General features: G+C 33.4%; 1 protein-coding gene across 4 annotated transcripts in view; it reads left to right on the plus strand.

Annotated features, from left to right (window-relative positions):
• The window catches only part of LOC127879242 (UDP-glucose 6-dehydrogenase-like), a 127,811-nt gene extending 112,637 nt beyond the window's left edge, over window positions 1–15,174 (plus strand). For all 4 annotated transcript variants that reach the window (XM_052425999.1, XM_052425997.1, XM_052425998.1 and 1 more), the window contains exons 9-12: window positions 10,883–10,978; window positions 11,297–11,337; window positions 12,195–12,286; window positions 14,323–15,174. In XM_052425999.1, the coding sequence (XP_052281959.1) occupies window positions 10,883–10,978; window positions 11,297–11,337; window positions 12,195–12,286; window positions 14,323–14,493 (400 nt within the window). In that variant the 3' untranslated portion in view covers window positions 14,494–15,174. The remainder of the gene's footprint in view (window positions 1–10,882; window positions 10,979–11,296; window positions 11,338–12,194; window positions 12,287–14,322) is intronic.
• Window positions 15,175–17,523: the final 2,349 nt, after the last annotated feature.

Consider the following 17,523-nt stretch of genomic DNA (forward strand, 5'->3'; position numbering starts at 1 on the left):
AGATCATCTAATAAATGACCACCACACCCTAACACTATACCCCCCCCCCTCGTAACCCAACCCCCCCCCCCAACATTTTTTTTTAAACATGGTTAAAAAACACAAATATTTTTTTGTATTATTTCATTTTTGAAATACTGTCCAACCATCCCACCCAAGAATCCCCCCCACCCCCCCCAAAAAATTGCATTTTTGTTTGCATTTTTGGAAGAAAATGTAATAAATGACCACACCCCCACACTATACACTTCCCTCTACTCCACCCCTCCTTCCTTTGTGATTGAAATTGAGATAGGTCCCTTCACCTTTAAAAGAAAAATAGATGAGCGGTCTGCACCCGCAAGGACGGGTGCTCTTGTTTTTATAAAGTGACAATTAAAAAGTTCTGAAAAAATTACATCTTTTATTTTTATACTGTACATAAAGAATATTGATACAGATCGTACAGTATACCGTCCTATGTAACGTAGAATGTAAGTACATAAAACAACACAGACAGAGGTGCGAAAAAGACATGCATAAAAGTTGCTGAAACTTAGAAGAGTGAATAAAAACTGCAGCATATCTGTTTTAAACATATGCTTATTAAATCCACAAAGATGAGTATACTAGATCTAGTTAGGTAAAAGTCGGTGTTAAAAGCTCATGTTAAATAAAATTACACGTACACGTTACACCGTAATGCCGTATTGGTTGATATTTAAATCTGTTTCATAATACGGCAAGAGGTCAGTGATATTGTTGCGATTTAAGCAGAAGTTTAACTGAAATATTTATGCCTTTCTAACTTCAATTTAACGATATTTGAGGTAAAAATAGACTTCTGAACTAAAACTGAATGAGTTGGTAATGTTATTATGTAATTTTACGCAAATTGATGACAATTAAAACTTTCTGGTGTCCACCACATAAATGGTCCTTCTCCGATAAGACGTTCCAAAGAATTTTGCCCATATAAAAAGTATCTCCGGGTAGGACCATTCAACAAGTGTCAACTATCTCCTCAGTAGATGCTGCAAGACAGATGGAAATAAAGTAGGTTTTTCACTGATTTATGTGATTTTTAATGTAGAACCCACATTTTAAGTAATAAATACAATGTAATGTTAATAGTCGGTTTTGTATACAGTAGGGATAATACATGTATTAACATTTAACATTTGGATGAAGAATGTATATATGTGGTGTTTGCACTTACTTATTAAGTGTGCATCATATAAAATACTCGTAATGGCATGCTATGTGTTGAATGTCTGAATAAATAAAAGCGATGACACATATCATTATGGATTATGTCAATCTTTCCATGAAACACTATAACGTCAGTTGATACTCCCATACAAGTGCTTGTGTATTTGAAGTCAGTATATAATTATTTTTTTTAAATTACATGAAGAAAATGTTGTCAATTTATAGAAACAACCTTGAAAAGGCTTATTTCAGCCAAATATATCAGAAAAGAGCAAATATTTTTCTGTAGATAAATAAAATGGTTAAAAATGTTGATACACAATTTGTTATTTGCATACTTTTCATTGACTTAAACTTATTGAGGTACTTATGAACCTACCTTAATATAACTAGTAGTCAAACATCAACTTCAAAGGAACAATTATGTTATCTTTTCAGTGATACAGCTGTGCAGGAGGAAAATGAGACCCCTTCAGATTATGGACACAAATTCAACCAAGAAAAACCTAGAAACGTGCAGTGTTCTTGTTAACAGTCATGTGTGCAAGTCATGTGCATCATAAAATAATTTAGCTGGCTCTGGACTCACCTCATTCATCTTAGAATGATCTTTAAATATGATGGCGAGGATGGTCTCAGGAACATGTTCAAAATGAAGAACTGTCAGCCCTGGGTCACCAATACCAAGCCGGATTTGGAGACACTTATTCCAACTTGGCGGAGTTTTTCAAAAAACGTCCATGAATATCCTATACTTAATTTGAATATCTTTATAAGTTTAAGGTTATCACTGTTCATTGATCAATCTATTTTCCCTTAAACTTGTTTGATTGAATGATTTAATGGGCCTCGATACTTAATTATGAATTGTCTTATTTCCTGTCACTTTATATATAGAAGAACACATTTCACTTGTAATTTCAAACTAGGTTAGTAAATCTTACTGCACTGAATAGGTTCTATGTCACACCTCATATGAGATGTATGTATGTATGTTGTTTATGAGTTTATTATAAGCTTTTACCATTTTTTTTAGCTCACCTGAGCACAACATGCTCATGGTGAGCTTTTGGGATCACCTTTTGTGTGTTGTCCGTCCTTTGTTGTCAACATTTTGCCTTGTGAACACTCGTTCGTTGTCAACATTTTGCCTTGTGAACACTAGTGGCCACATTTAATGTCCGATCTGCATGAAACTTGGTCAGCACATTTGTCCTACTGATACCTCGATCGAGCTCAAAACTGGGGTCATGCTGGGTCAAAAACTAGGTCACTAGGTCAAAAAAAGAAAAACCTTGTGAACACTGTTGGAGTCACATTTAATGCCAAATCTAAATGTAACTTTGTCTTAATGATATGTTGGTTGAGTTAAAAAATGGTTCCAGTCCGTTGAAATACATGGAGGCCAGGGGCGGGGCAGTTTTCCTTATATTGCTATAGAGAAACCTTGTGAACATTTTTTGCCCAATCCTCATGAAACTTGGTCAAAACTTTGGTTTTATTGATATTTCAGACGAGTTTGAAAATGGTCTAGATGGGTGAAAAAACATGGCCGCCAGGGGGCAGGGCAGTTTTTTCTCTATGTATATAGTGAAAACATGTGAACACTTTAGAAGTCACATTTTTGGTCCAATCTTCATGAAATTTTGTCAGAACATTTGTTTCCTGGATACCATGGTTGAGTTAGAAAATGGTTATGATCTGTCAAGAAACATGGCCCCGCCAGGGGGAATCAATTTCTTTCTAGTTACATGTATATAATAGAAGTCACATTTTTGCCCAATCATCATGAAATTTGGTCAACACATTGCTTTTATGGATATCTCGGACGAGGCCCAAAATGGTCGTGATCAGTGAAAAAAACATGGCCGCCAGGGACGGGGTAGTTTTCTCTATATGTAGACAGTGAAAACATGTGAATAGTCTAGAAGACACATTTTTTGCCTGATCAGTATGAAATTTTGTCAGAACATTTGTTTCCTGGATACAATGGTTGAGTTCAAAAATTGTTTTGATCCATCTAGTTACATGACTGTCAGGGAGGGGGGGTCATTTTCCTTATGTTTATATAGTAAAAAAGCTTGTGAACACTCTAAAGGTGACATTTTTGGCCTATCATGATGGAACTTGGTCAAAACATTGGTTTATTGATATGTCGGATGAGTTTGAAAATGGTCGTGATCAGTGGAAAAACATGGCTGCCATGGAGTGGGGCAGTTTTCTCTATATGTATGTAAGAAGCATTTTCCTTATATATATATTTTAAATAACATCTGGGTATTAAAAACATGACCGCTAGGGTGGGTGGGGTAATTTTCTATATAGGCCTATTGTGAATACTTTGAGCACCTTATATTTTAAAGTCAATCTTGTCATACCAATAATTTGAAATATTTGCTGAAGAGTTTTAATCATTGTGTCTTTCCATCTTAGTCTCTCAGGTGAGCGACCCAGGGCCCTCTGGGGCCTCTTGTATTTATTTTGAACATTTGCACTCATCTATATTCTCACATGTAAAAGTCTCAAATTCAGTGTGATGCTTCTGGCAAACGGCGGTAACCTTGATTGTAAAGCACCGACTTTCATTTTTACTGGTGACTCCCATTTTTTTAAATTTTTTATTCAAACATACATAGTCGATAATTTCTATGTTCAAAGATGGAAATTTCCACCTGCCTGTTTTTAAAATTTATTTTCAAAAAGGCTTGTGACTAGAGATTGTAATTTGTCTGGTTTTCAGAAGGATGATGACATCTCTTGTTTATTTATATTTGGAGTAATGAGAGTGAAACTTGTTAAAACATGGTTCAGAAAAAATGGGGAAACAAAATGGGGGGTTGGCAACTTAAAATGTCAGAAAAAATATATCATAAAACTAAACAATGTGCGGAGAAAGAAGAAAAAATAAAATGTCTACCTGCATGAATTACAGATAAGAATGTGTTCTTGTCTATTGATTGGGATATAGCTGCTGTGTGGCTTTAAAGTGCATTAGGGGGCATTGTGTTTAAAAAAACAACAGCTCTTGTTTTTCATGGCTATGATATTTATTATGCACACATAATACTTGTACAAGTTTTTAGTAATCATTTTAATTGACTCTTTTCCATCAGGTCATATGACTCTAGTTTATTATTAACGATGGCATGAATTCAGAGTTTATAATGATTCTAATATTGAAGATAAAATAAATTAACAGTTCATATGCCTCTAATATGAAAGATAGCATGAAGTAAGAGTTCATCTGAAGCTAATATTGATTATACTTGACTTAATATTAAAGATGGTATAAATAAAGAGGATGGATGACTTTAATATTGAAGAAAGTATGGATTAAGTGGAAATAGTTTATTCAGTACAATCTGTGCTAAATACCACTTGTGTAAAGCGACAACCTGTATAAAGAGACTCCTCTGGTTTGTTTTTCACCATGAGTCGACCATATTTAATGACCAATATTTTCTGTGACCAAAGGCCATAAATTTTTACACCAATAAACACACACGTGTTCATTAAAAGACCACTTTTTGGTAATTGACTGACTTTCACCGAGTGCTAATTTTCCATATTTTCCATGCTAAGCAACATAAAGACTGACATATTAAAGGTGCTTAACAGTTGTGGGTCTTAATGCGTGTATTGTTATTGGCAGGCATGCATTAAATTACAAAATATTAAATACAGTAAGCTTGTTAACTGCCAGGCCAATATGAAATAAGAGACTGTTATAAAAAAAACGAAAATGGCATGATAATCAATAGATTGTTGTTATGTTTTTTTTAATGACTAGAGTATGCTTGTTAACACAGAAGTGTATGAAAAGATAAATTCAAATAACACATTTAGAGTATTATACTGAACACAATATAAATAACATGTCTGCTTTTAAATGGAAATGCAAGAACATCTGAATACCCTGAAAATACTTACAAAGGGCAAAATATACAGAGCAATTGTAACTGAGTATGGTGTAAGGAAAATGCACATCCACACAAGTCTGACATGAAAACAGGAGGTCTGGAAGTGTGTCATCAATGTGCTGCTGAATATAACGAGAGCGCCGATGGCGTTAAAAGCATAGGTGCAAGATACAGAGAAGAATGGCGTCACGTGGTATAATGTAGTTCGATATCGCCATCCGCGAATTTCTCAAATCAATAATTTCAAACAATTACCGACTATTTAAATAGATAATCTTTCCAGTTACATCAGTGTTTGAAACGCTTATGAAAAATAATTACCCAAGCCTTTCAAAATTTAAGCACGGACAGATCTGTATCGAACTATTCTTTTCACAAATGAAAATAGACGCTACCCTATTCGTTTGCGTCAAGAATTTGTCGTTAAACTTGTGGTAAGCGTTAGATGCAGACGTGCACAACAGATTGAGTTCTGAATACAGATTTCTGAATGAATTATAGAAACTATTTATAGATTTAGAAACTCCTCACAGCAGTTACTTCCCTTGCTTCGCCCGGTCAGAAACTTCTAGTATAAGGGAGGCCACTGCTTAGGAGATTGAGATTTATAGTGCAGATAGAATTGTTTTACGAACGAAATTTGTTTTAGGTTATAAGAAGATTTTTTGACATAAAACGGTCTTAGAAAAATTCACTTAAAACGGTGTCAGCAATATTCTTGGAAGAAAACGTTAGAAAAACGTTTCCAAAAAAAAATTGCAAGAATGACCATATACTAAATTAAAAAGATATTTCGTCTGATTTTTGATCAGGTAAGGCTTCATAATGGGCAACCGATCGATGTGGATTTTCGAAATGTGGTATATACCATAAGCATAGGTGGGTAAACGCACCTATGCTAAAAACAGGAATGAGTTGCTTTACAAGTTTCTTCAGCTAAAAATGTATCAGGACTGTTGCTGAAAGATCTTTGGGTGTATGCATGTAAGCATAATGCTTGATGCTGTTGGAGTGGAATGCTTTTGAATACATCAAAATCAACAACATGGAAGCTGAGAGTAGAAATGAAAGGTATATTTAAACATCTTAACCTGTCAATAGCCAGGCAACATCCAAACCCAAAATAAAACCACTACCAAAGTGTGCGACTTGGCAGTGCAGATCCAAGCATGGGCACTTGATAGGAATATGACATATGTCTGCAGAGTGTAATGGACCTTAATATTGGTGAAATTGTACTGTTAGCAAAACAATTTAAGTAGACAAATGTGAATGAGTTTTTTTATTTCAAATTATGAAAAATAAAAAAAATATAGAATGTGCGTAAACATTTTTAAATTTGTATGTATTCACTTGTGAACATGTACATGTATGTAATTTATGTTTAACCCTGTATTTATGTTTATGTAAATTAAATTATGACGTATGGTTCTAATGGTGGTTTATTCCTTGTAATTTGTGTTATATTTTGTCTTTCGTTTAATTATTTTGTGTACTTGTATGTTATTAGATGTATTGTTATTGTAATGGTACCCAAACAAATAAAGTAGAAATCTAATTAAATTTAATACTATTTGTTTGAATGTATAACATGATTAGCAACCTCATTGGCCAATTTCTTACTATAAGACCACCTCATTTAAGAGACCACTTTTGGAGACCACCTGACATGTCAGATTGGGCTGTAAATAGCTATGAAAATTTAGACTTTCAATTTTGATTGCTTCTTTTAGTCTTATGATTCTGTTATTGAAGATAATATGACTTTACCTGTACATTTGAGGTGAATGATTACTTTTTTAAGTTCAAATTGTATCTTACCTTTGACTAGATCAGACCAGTATGTGGATATTAATTAATATGTATCTGACCTTTGACTAGATGAGATTCATATCCAGACATCAGTTCATATATATCTCACCTTTGACAAGATAAGACCAGTATGTTGACATCACTTCATATGTATCTGATCTTTGACTAGATCAGACCTGTATGTGGACATCCGTTCATCTGAATCTTACCTTTGACTAGATCAGACCTGTATCTAGACATTAGTTCTGCATCTGACCTTTTACTAGATCAAAACAGTATTTGGTCATACCTATTAAGTTCTTATGTATCTAACCTTTGACTGGATCAGACCTGTATGTGGGCATCATCATATGTATATAACCTTTGACTAGATCAGACCGGTGTGGGGACATCAGTTCATAATGTATCTAACATTTGAGTTGATCAGACCAGTATGTGGACATCACTTCATATGTATCTGACCTTTAACTAGATCAGACCTGTATGTGGACATCCTTTCATATGTATCTATCCTTTCTATAGATCAGACCAGTATGCAGACATCAGTTCATATGTATCTGACGTTTGACCAGATCAGACCAAATTGTGGACATAAGTACATATGTATTCGACCTTTGACTAAATAAGACCAGAATGTAGAAATTCATTTATTTGTATCTGACCTTTGACTAGATCAGACCAGAATGTATAAATCTGTTTATTTTTATCTAACCTTTGAGTAGATCAGACCAGTATGTTTCTACCCTTGAACAGATCAGACCCGTATCTATACATCAGTTCATATGTATCTGACCTTTGAATATATAAGACCTGTATGTGGACATCATTTCATATGTCTCTGACCCCACTAGATCAGACTTATAGGTGGACATCAGTTCATATGAATGTAACCTTTGACTAGATAAGACCAGTATGTGGACATCAGTGCATATATATCTTACCTTTGACTAGATCAGACCAGTATGTGGACATCAGTTTATATGTATCTAACTTTTTAATAGATCAGACCAGTATGAGGACATCAGTTCATATCTATCTAACCTTTGAGTAGATCAGACCCGTATTTTGATATCAGTTCATATGTATCTTACCTTTGAATAGATCAGACTAGTATGTAGGCATCAGTTCATATGTATATGACTTTTGAATAGATCAGACTAGTATGTAGGCATCAGTTCATATGTATATGACTTTTGACTAGATCAGACCAGTATGTGGACATAAGTTCATATGTAACTATCCTTTGACTAGGTCCGACCAGTCCTGTATGCAGACATCAGTTTATATGTATCTAACCTTTGACTACATCAGACCATTATCTGGATATCAGTCAAAGTGTATCTGACCTTTGACTAGATTAGACATGTAGTCGTGTACCGGTATTTGGATTTTATTTCATATGTATCTGAATTTTAACTAGATAATGCCCTAGTTTTGACACCAATTCATATATATGACCTTTGACTAGATAAGACCAGCAAGTATGTGGACATCAGTTCATATGTATCTCACCTTTGACTAAATCAGACCAGTATGTTGGCATCTATAAATATGTATCTAACCTTTCACCAGATCAGCAAGCATGTGGACATCATTTAATATTTATCTAACCTTTGACTAGCTCAGATCAGTATGTGTGCATCAGTTCAAATGTATCAGAATTTTGAATTGATGAGACCTGTATCTATACATAAGTTCATATGTATCTGATCTTTGACTAGATCAAACCTGTTTTTGGGCATCAGTTCATATGTATCTAACCTTTAACTAGATCAGACCGGTAAGTGGACATCGATTAAAGGGGCCTTTTCATGTTTGGGTAAATTGACAAAAAGTTGTTTCAGATTCGCAAATTTTCGTTTTAGTTATGATATTTGTGAGGAAACAGTAATACTGAACATTTATGCATATTTTGACGATTTAAAAACCCGAAAATAATAAAGCGTTGCAACACGAAACGAATGAATAATTTGAAGAGTTCTGTTGTTGTCGTTTTATTTTGTGAAACTACGAGGATTGCTTATATAAAGTATAAAATACACACATCATTGTATCCCGAAGGATGGCCGAGTGGTCTAAGTCGTAGACTTTTTATACCTCTCTTACCATTGGTAATGGGGGCTATATAGGAGACATTTTGTCGGTCGGTCGGTCTGTCTGTCTGTCCTGAAATTTCATCCGATCTTCACCAAACTTGGTCAGAAGTTGTATCTAGATGATGTCTAGGTCAAGTTTGAATATGGGTCATGCCAGGTCAAAAACTAGGTCACGGGGTCACTTAGTGTGTTTTAAACTGAAAGTTTGTCCGGACCATGACTATGTCATTTATCGTTAGATTTTAAAATGACTTGGTACATTTGTTCATCATCATGGGACGGTGTGTCATGTGAAAAAAGTACGTGGATATCTCAAAGGGCAAGGTCACACTTGCAGTTCAAAGGTCAAATGCTTGTCCGGGCCATAACTTTGTCATTTATTGAGAGATTTTAAAATCATTTGGCAAATTTGTTCACCATCATTGGACGGTGTTTCGCGCGAAAGAATTATGTCGATATCTCCAAGGTCAAGGTCACACTTTGAGTTCAACGATCATAAATGAGCTTTTCTAGACCATAACTATGCCATTCATTGTGAGATTTAAAAATGACTCTGTACATTAATTTTGTTCACAGTCATTGGACGGCGTGTCATGTTAAAGAACTCAAGAGTTCAAAGGTCAAAATGGCTATAAATGATAATGGCCTAATAATTCTTAAAAATCGCCATAAATTAGATTCTCCTGTTTTGTGAAGACAGGATGAAAAATAGTCTGTGTCAATGCGGCATGTGGGGGTATACGTCACGTCTGTGACAAGGCTCTAGTTACACCAGGACTCCAGGGGTCAGTGGTTCGAGCCCTGCTGAGGGTACCCTTTTCTTTCTTTTTTTAATTTTATTCTTTATTTTTTACTGGAGCTTTTTATATTCAATGTTTACATTTATCAATATAAATCATTTAATGACAAACTTCAAAACATGCCAAAATCTGTGAAAAAAGCCCCTTTAATATGTATCTAACCTTTGACTAGATCAGACCCATATGTGGACATCAGTTCATATTCATATGAACGTTTACTTGTATATGGACACAAGTTCATATGTATCTGACCTTTGACTAGATGAGACCAGTATTTGGACATCCATTCATTTGTATTTCACCTTTGACTAGATCAGAGCACTATGTGGACATCCGATCATATGTATCTAACCTTTTACTAGAACAGACCAGTATATGGACATCAGATCATATGTATCTGGCCTTTGACTAGATCAGAACCGTATCTTTTACATCAGTACATCTTACTTTTTACTAGATCAGTCCTGTATGTGAAAATCAGTTCATATTTATCTAGCTTTTGACAAGATAAGACCAGTATCTCTACATCAGTTTATATGTATCTAACCTTTTACTAGATCAGACCTGTATGTTGACATTACACTTGGTGTGTAACTATACACTCTAAGTGTAATTCATATGTATAATGACATTAGTTCATATTTACCTGATCTTTGACTAGATCAGACTCGTATCATTTCAAATGTATCTGATCTTTGGCTATTGATCAGACCGGTATGTGGACATCAGTTCATATGTATCTGACTTTTGACTAGATCAGACCTTTGACTTGTATCTCGAGTTCAGATGATATGCACAATTTTTCTCACTTTAATGGACACAGGCAGTTATTGGTTCCTTTGTTATGTTTAAAGTCAGACATTGGTTGTTTCTTTATTTGAACAGCCCAGACATTGGTTTCTATTTAATTTTACCACTCTTGACATTTGCTCCTGTGTAGTATTTGTATGAAATGTCTATCACACCTTATAGATTTCCTGCATGTGATAACATCTTACCATATTGATTTGCTTCTTATGACCATAACACACTTTTCACATGTTGCCCCATAAACTGCCTTCAGAGAGTCTGCAGCCATCTACATGACCAAGTACCTAATGGAGGAAGGTGCCCACATCAGGATTTATGACCCCAAGGTGGAGATTGAACAGATCTTCAGGTAGGGAACTGGCAAAGAGTAAGCAATAATATTCTTTTACAGCCCATTCTGTGGCTGGGACCACCTAGATTTAGGGACTTTCTGTGTTTAATGACCTTGGCTTATTCCTTGCAACAAAAAATTAATGAAAAACTACTAATGTGCAACCAACTCTTATCTGCGAACAGCAGCCATTGATTGTTTTCCCAGTTTACCTTCATTAGTGTACTAAGGGACCGCAAGTAGGTCAAGTTCTGACACGTAATACCGTGCTTGTTATATCATCTATTGAAATGTGAACTAAAATGTGTTGTTTGCAGTTTATTTTTGTAATTTCAGTGAATTGAACAATCCAGCCATCTGTGATAGCCCTGAGCAAGGTAATAATAATCATGAACCATTACTTTTCTATTAATTTCTATTCATCTAAACAAACAAAGATTTCCAAATTGGCATTAGAGCATTGAAAATAAAGTTAACGTGCTTTTATGTATGAAAAGAGTTACCCCCGGTAATTGCAAAAACTGATGTCCATGTGTCCTTATTGGATAAAAGAGGAAGCGTCTTTACTCCATACAGACCTTATTCTATAGAAGAGAATAATAATAAATGTTAGATTCATGTAAATAAGTATTTCTTGATTAAATTTACCAACTGGCTGCTGAAATACACTTGTCAGTCGTCACCTGTGTGATAAAGAAATATAATTTGTAATTTGCACATATAAAAAATAAGCAATATAATTATGCCTTAAAAATTGTTGACTTGAAGGCATATGAAACTGTCTAAACTTTTATTTACTGTTGTTAATTATGCAAATACAATTAAGATATAAATGAGCAAGCATTGTAAGTAGCATAAAATGGACTTTTCATTTTGAAAACAAAAATTATAAGCAACAATAAGTCATTGTACGCAAGAAATATATATTTACATAAGTCAAATATTAACTTAACTTCCCCTCACACTACACTCTGTTTTGTTCATACTCTAAATATATGGTATGTGTTAAGTGCAAATCAAGACTTTTGTAGAAAAATGTATGGTGTATTATTAAGAATTTATCCATGTCCATATTTTCTTTATAAGCACTAATACAGTTTCATATTCTACCTTGCTTACTATCCACTTGTTGTATTGAACAGATGTTTATTGGAATTTGAAAATGGAAAGATAACTTAACATTATGTTAAGCATTAAAGTATACACAAATTCAAGCTGTATTTATCCATGACAGTTCGCCAGCTGGTGACTGTGTGTTGTAATCCATATATGGCAGCTGAAGGGGCATCTGCTGTTGTCATCTGTACTGAATGGGACGAGTTTGTGGTAATATTCTGGATGTATTAGCTTATATATTAGTCATTTCTTAACAACAAACTTGTCAAAGTTATATTGCCAACATTGGACAATTCAAGCATGACAACATTTATATTTTTGGAAATCCTTAATGATACACATACTTATCAACATAAAAGATTAATGTTAAACTGTTATTTTTATACCTGGAGAACCATATTTTAAGAGGCAAGTTTGAGTCACTCTGTCAGTTTTTTTTCCATTTAAATACTATAAACCTGTGGTGCAAAATACTACAACATATCTCAAATTAAGGGATTTATTTATATCTTATATCATCACAATTTTCACGCACAGTAATCCACTTATTCCTCATGTATGTGGCCTTGAATTTAGCTATGGGCATGGCTGTCATATAAAATGTTACAAGTTTGTGTTGCAAATAACGTTCACATTTCTCACGCAATTGAAAAGAACCTTAATATGTCATTACCATGAAGAGGAGTGATACATTTATTATTAGCTTAACTGAGCCCTGAGTGCTCAGTGTGAACTATTGTGACCCTATGTCCGGCGTCCATTGTCATGTGTCATGCAGTTTTCGTTTGTCTTCCTTGTTTTCACTCTAGAGGCCACATTTATTGCTGAATCTTTGTGAAACTTGGTAAGTTTGTTTATCTTGATAATGTCTATGTCAAGATGGAATCTGGGCCACATGCATCCAAAACCGGTCACGAGGTAAAATCTTGGAAAAATCTTTTATCCCCCTTGAGGGGATATATTACTCCATCTTGATGAAACTTCGTCAGATTTGTTATCTTGAAAATATCTAGGTAGAGTTTGAATCTAGGTCACATGTATCTAAAAACTACATCACTAAGTCAAATCTTAGAAAACAAACAACGTGTAACCACTATGGAGACCATATTTATGACTCAATATTGATGAAACTTGATCAGCATGTTTATCCAGACCATAGACTCGTATGATTTTGGGTCGCATGAATAAAAAAAACTAGGTCACCAGGTCAAATCTTAGAAAGACATTGTTACTTTTCTAGATGGCACATTCATGACTTTTTCATTGCGAATTTTTGCACTATGTGTCCTAAAACTAAGTCACCAGGTCAAATCTTTGTTACACGATAGGGGCCAGATTTTGCCAGTCTATCAATTATTACTTTATATTGATTAAAATATCACGACTGGTATATTACATTACTTGAAAAATGTTGTTAAGTTTTCATATCTTCAGTATATTCGTTAATACAATTTACTGGGTACAGGTAGCAGGTAACTAACAGTTAACTATAAATAACGCAAGTAGACTGATCATCTTCATCACCTGGTAAACCCAGGAATGCTTGTGCATGCGTAGTGAATTGTACATATATTATTCATAATGATCAATCTACTTGCATTATTTATAGTGTGTATATTGTTATGTCACCTATTTTCGCTATGTACTTTCTATTTCACATCCCAAAATTTTATTACCGAATATACTGAAAATATGCACTTTTTTCAAGTAATGTAATATACCAGTCGTGATATTTTAATCAATATAAACTAATAACGAATATTTGTTTGTCAATCGCGGTTGACGGTCCCTTTAATAATACCTCGGTCAATTTTGAATCTGTGTCACATGTGTCCAAAAACTAGGTCATAAAGGTCAAGTTTTTACAATCTATTTTCCTCAAACTCAGCTGAGGGATTCAGGGCCATCAAGGCCCTCTTGTCTTGTGTGTTGAGCACTGAGAAGTTTATTTGCTTGTTACAAAAACCTAAGCCAACTCTGGTGGTTTAGGGTTTGTAATCCTAGCTTGAAAAACTTAATTTGTCTTCAACACTTGCTTGTCACAAAAACCTAAGCCAAGTCTGGTGGTTTAGGGTTTGTAATCCTAGCTTGAAAAAAAAATCTTCAACACTTACCTAGTATTCTCTATCTTACTTAAAGCTGATATAATATTAAGTTATGTTTTATTCTAAGGATGATCACAAGAACAAATATATTCTCATTTGTCGTAATCAGGAAATCATACTTATTGCAACCTCTTTTTTCAGAACTATGACTACAAACAGATCTATAAGGGAATGCTGAAACCTGCATTCCTCTTTGATGGACGTCTCATACTTGACCATCAGTCTCTGATAGACATCGGGTTCCATGTGGAGACCATTGGAAAAAGATTGTCTCGTCCTAATGTGATACGCCAAGGTGCATTGACGAATTAGGTGTGCTTTCATCATGGCCTTTTTTTTACCTCGATGTCAGTTGTTTCGAAATATGGAAGGATACATCTAAGTATCATATTTAACTTTGGATTATCTACTAACTTGGGATATGATTTTTTAGATATTCAACTAGTGTTAAATTAGCATGAAAGTAAACTGTTGTCATTCTAGTATGTTCAATGGTTTTACTTATTTCAAGAAATGTTGGATTGTAAGTCATCACATAATGTAGATATTCTTTATTGTAAGTCTTTATATTATGTAGATATTCTTCATTGTTAGTCTTTGCATTATATAGATATTCCTTTTTGTTAGTTTTTACATTATATAGATATTCTTTATGTTAGTCTTTATATTATAAAGATATTCCTCTTTGTTAGTCTTTACATTATAAAGATGTTCTTCATTGTTAGTTTTAACATTATTTAGATGTTCTTCTTTATCCCTATTTGAAAGGATTAATATTGAAGAATTTCGCTTCTGATATTATTTTTATTTATGAAACGATTTAAATTACATTTGGATAAATTGATATATAATATTGCATATAATGAAATCGTTTTGGATAGAAGTTTGTAACTGATTTAGTTTTATTCCAAATATCTTTGTTATAAAAAATGACAGTTTATATGAAATGGTTTAAATTAAAAGGGAGGGATTTATAGTAATCCCAAACATGTTTTCATTTTATTAGAGATTCTATGCAATCTGATAACGAGGTAACCCTTTACCAGTGTAGCTGACTCTTGGTTATATTAGAATACAACAAGATAAGTATTGATGCAAAGCATCAAAGGGCGTCGGGAATTTCAGTGTAAAAGGCACTCAATGAAGTTACATGGAACGATTTTTTTCTACTGAAAATATTAATTTATTTGCCGATTATTTTACACAAAACATGCAAATTAAAGAAAGTTGAAAAATTGCAAATTTGTTAAATTTGTACTTTGCTCGTTTTTGATGGTAAACTTCATTCAGATGCGAAACGCAAAAAATAAACGACAAAAACATGCAAATTTCAAATTTTACAAATGTGCAATTTTTGTTTTAGGATGCTATAAGAGCGATGTATCGAGCGTTTTGAGCTGTCATTGAGTTGTATTAATTGCTACACACAAAATAATCATATTTGTACAGTCCCAGCCATGCAAATTTAAAAAAATTGAAATATTGCAACTTTGTAAAATTTGAACTTTGCTCGTTTTTGATGGAAAACTTTATTCAGATGCGAAACGCAAAAAAATAAATGTAAAAAAACATGCAAATTTCTAATTTTATAAATTTGCAATTTTTGTTTTAGGATGCTATAAGAACAATGTATCGAGCTTTTTGAGCTGTCATTGAGTTGCATTCATTGCTTCACACTAAATAATCACATTTGTACAGTACCAGAACTGGAAATAAAAAAGTTCAATAATTGCAAATTAGTAAAATCTGAACTTTGCTTCTTTTTGATGGTAAACTTTATTCAGATGCGAAACGCAAAAAATAAACGTCAAAAACATTCAAATTTTACAAATTTGCAATTTTTGTTTTAGGACGCTATAAGAGAAATGTATCATGCTTTTTGAGCTGTCATTGAGTTGCATTCATTGCTACACACAAAATAATCATATTTGTACATTCCCAGACATGCAAATTAAAAAAAGTTCAATAATTGCAACTTTGTACAATTAGAACTTTGCTTCTTTTTGATGGTAAACTTTATTCAGATGTGAAACGCAAAAAATAAACGTCAAAAACATGCAAATTTCAAATTTTACAAATTTGCAATTTTTGTTTTAGGATGCTATAAGAGGAATGTATCGAGCTTTTCGAGCTGTCATTGAGTTGCATTCATTGCCAAACACAAAATAATCATATTTGTACAGTCCCAGACATGCAAATTAAAAAAATTGAAAAATTGCAACTTTGTAAAATTTGAACTTTGCTCGTTTTTGATTGTAAACTTTACTCAGATGCGAAACGCAATAAATAAATGTCAAAAATATGCAAATTTAAAATATTACAAATTTGCAATTTTTGTTTTTGGATGCTATCAGAGCATTGTATCGAGCTTTCGGAGCTGTCATTGAGTTGCATTAATTGCTACACACAAAATAATCATATTTGTACAGTCCCAGACATAAAAATAAAAAAGTTCAAAAATTGCAAATTTGTAAAATTTGAACTTTGCTTCTTTATTGTGTTTAACTTTATATGCGAAACGCAAAAAATAAACGACAAAAACATGAAAATATCAAATTTTACAAATTTGCAATTTTTGTTTAAGGATGCTATTAGAGCAATGAATCAAGCTTTTCGAGCTGTCATTGAGTTGCATTCATTGCTACACACAAAATAATCATATTTGTACAGTCCCAAGACATGCAAATTAAAAAAAAGTTCAATAATTGCAAATTTGTAAAATTTGAACTTTGCTTCTTTTTTTATGGTAAACTTTATTAAGATGCGAAACGCAAAAAAATATTTGCAATTTTCGTTTTACGATGCTATAAAAGCGATGTATCGAGCTTTTCGAACGTTCATTGAGTTGTATTCATTGCTGCACACACAATAATGATATTTGTGCAGTTTCAGACATGCAAATAAAAAAAGTTCAAAAATTGCAAATTTGTAAATGTCTCAAAAACATGTAAATTAAAATATTACACATTTGCAATTTTTGTTTTTGGTTGCTATCAGAGCAATGTATCGAGCTTTCCGAGCTGTCATTGAGTTGCATTCAATGCTACTCACAAAATAATCATATTTGTACAGTCCCAGACATGAAAATAAAAAAGTTCAAAAATTGCCAATATGTTAAATTTGAACTTTGCTTCGTTTTGATGTTATACTTTTTCAGATGCGAAACGCAAAAAATTAACGACAAAAACATGCAAATTCCAAATTTTACAAATTTGCACTTTTTGTTTTAGGATGCTATCAGAGCAATGTATCGAGCTTTTCGAGCTGTCATTGAGTTGCATTCATTGCTGCACACAAAATAATCATATTTGTACAGTCCCAGACATGGAAATTAAAAAAAGT

The sequence above is a fragment of the Dreissena polymorpha genome, chromosome 4 (assembly GCF_020536995.1).
Source record: "Dreissena polymorpha isolate Duluth1 chromosome 4, UMN_Dpol_1.0, whole genome shotgun sequence".
NCBI classification, from domain to species: domain Eukaryota; kingdom Metazoa; phylum Mollusca; class Bivalvia; order Myida; family Dreissenidae; genus Dreissena; species Dreissena polymorpha.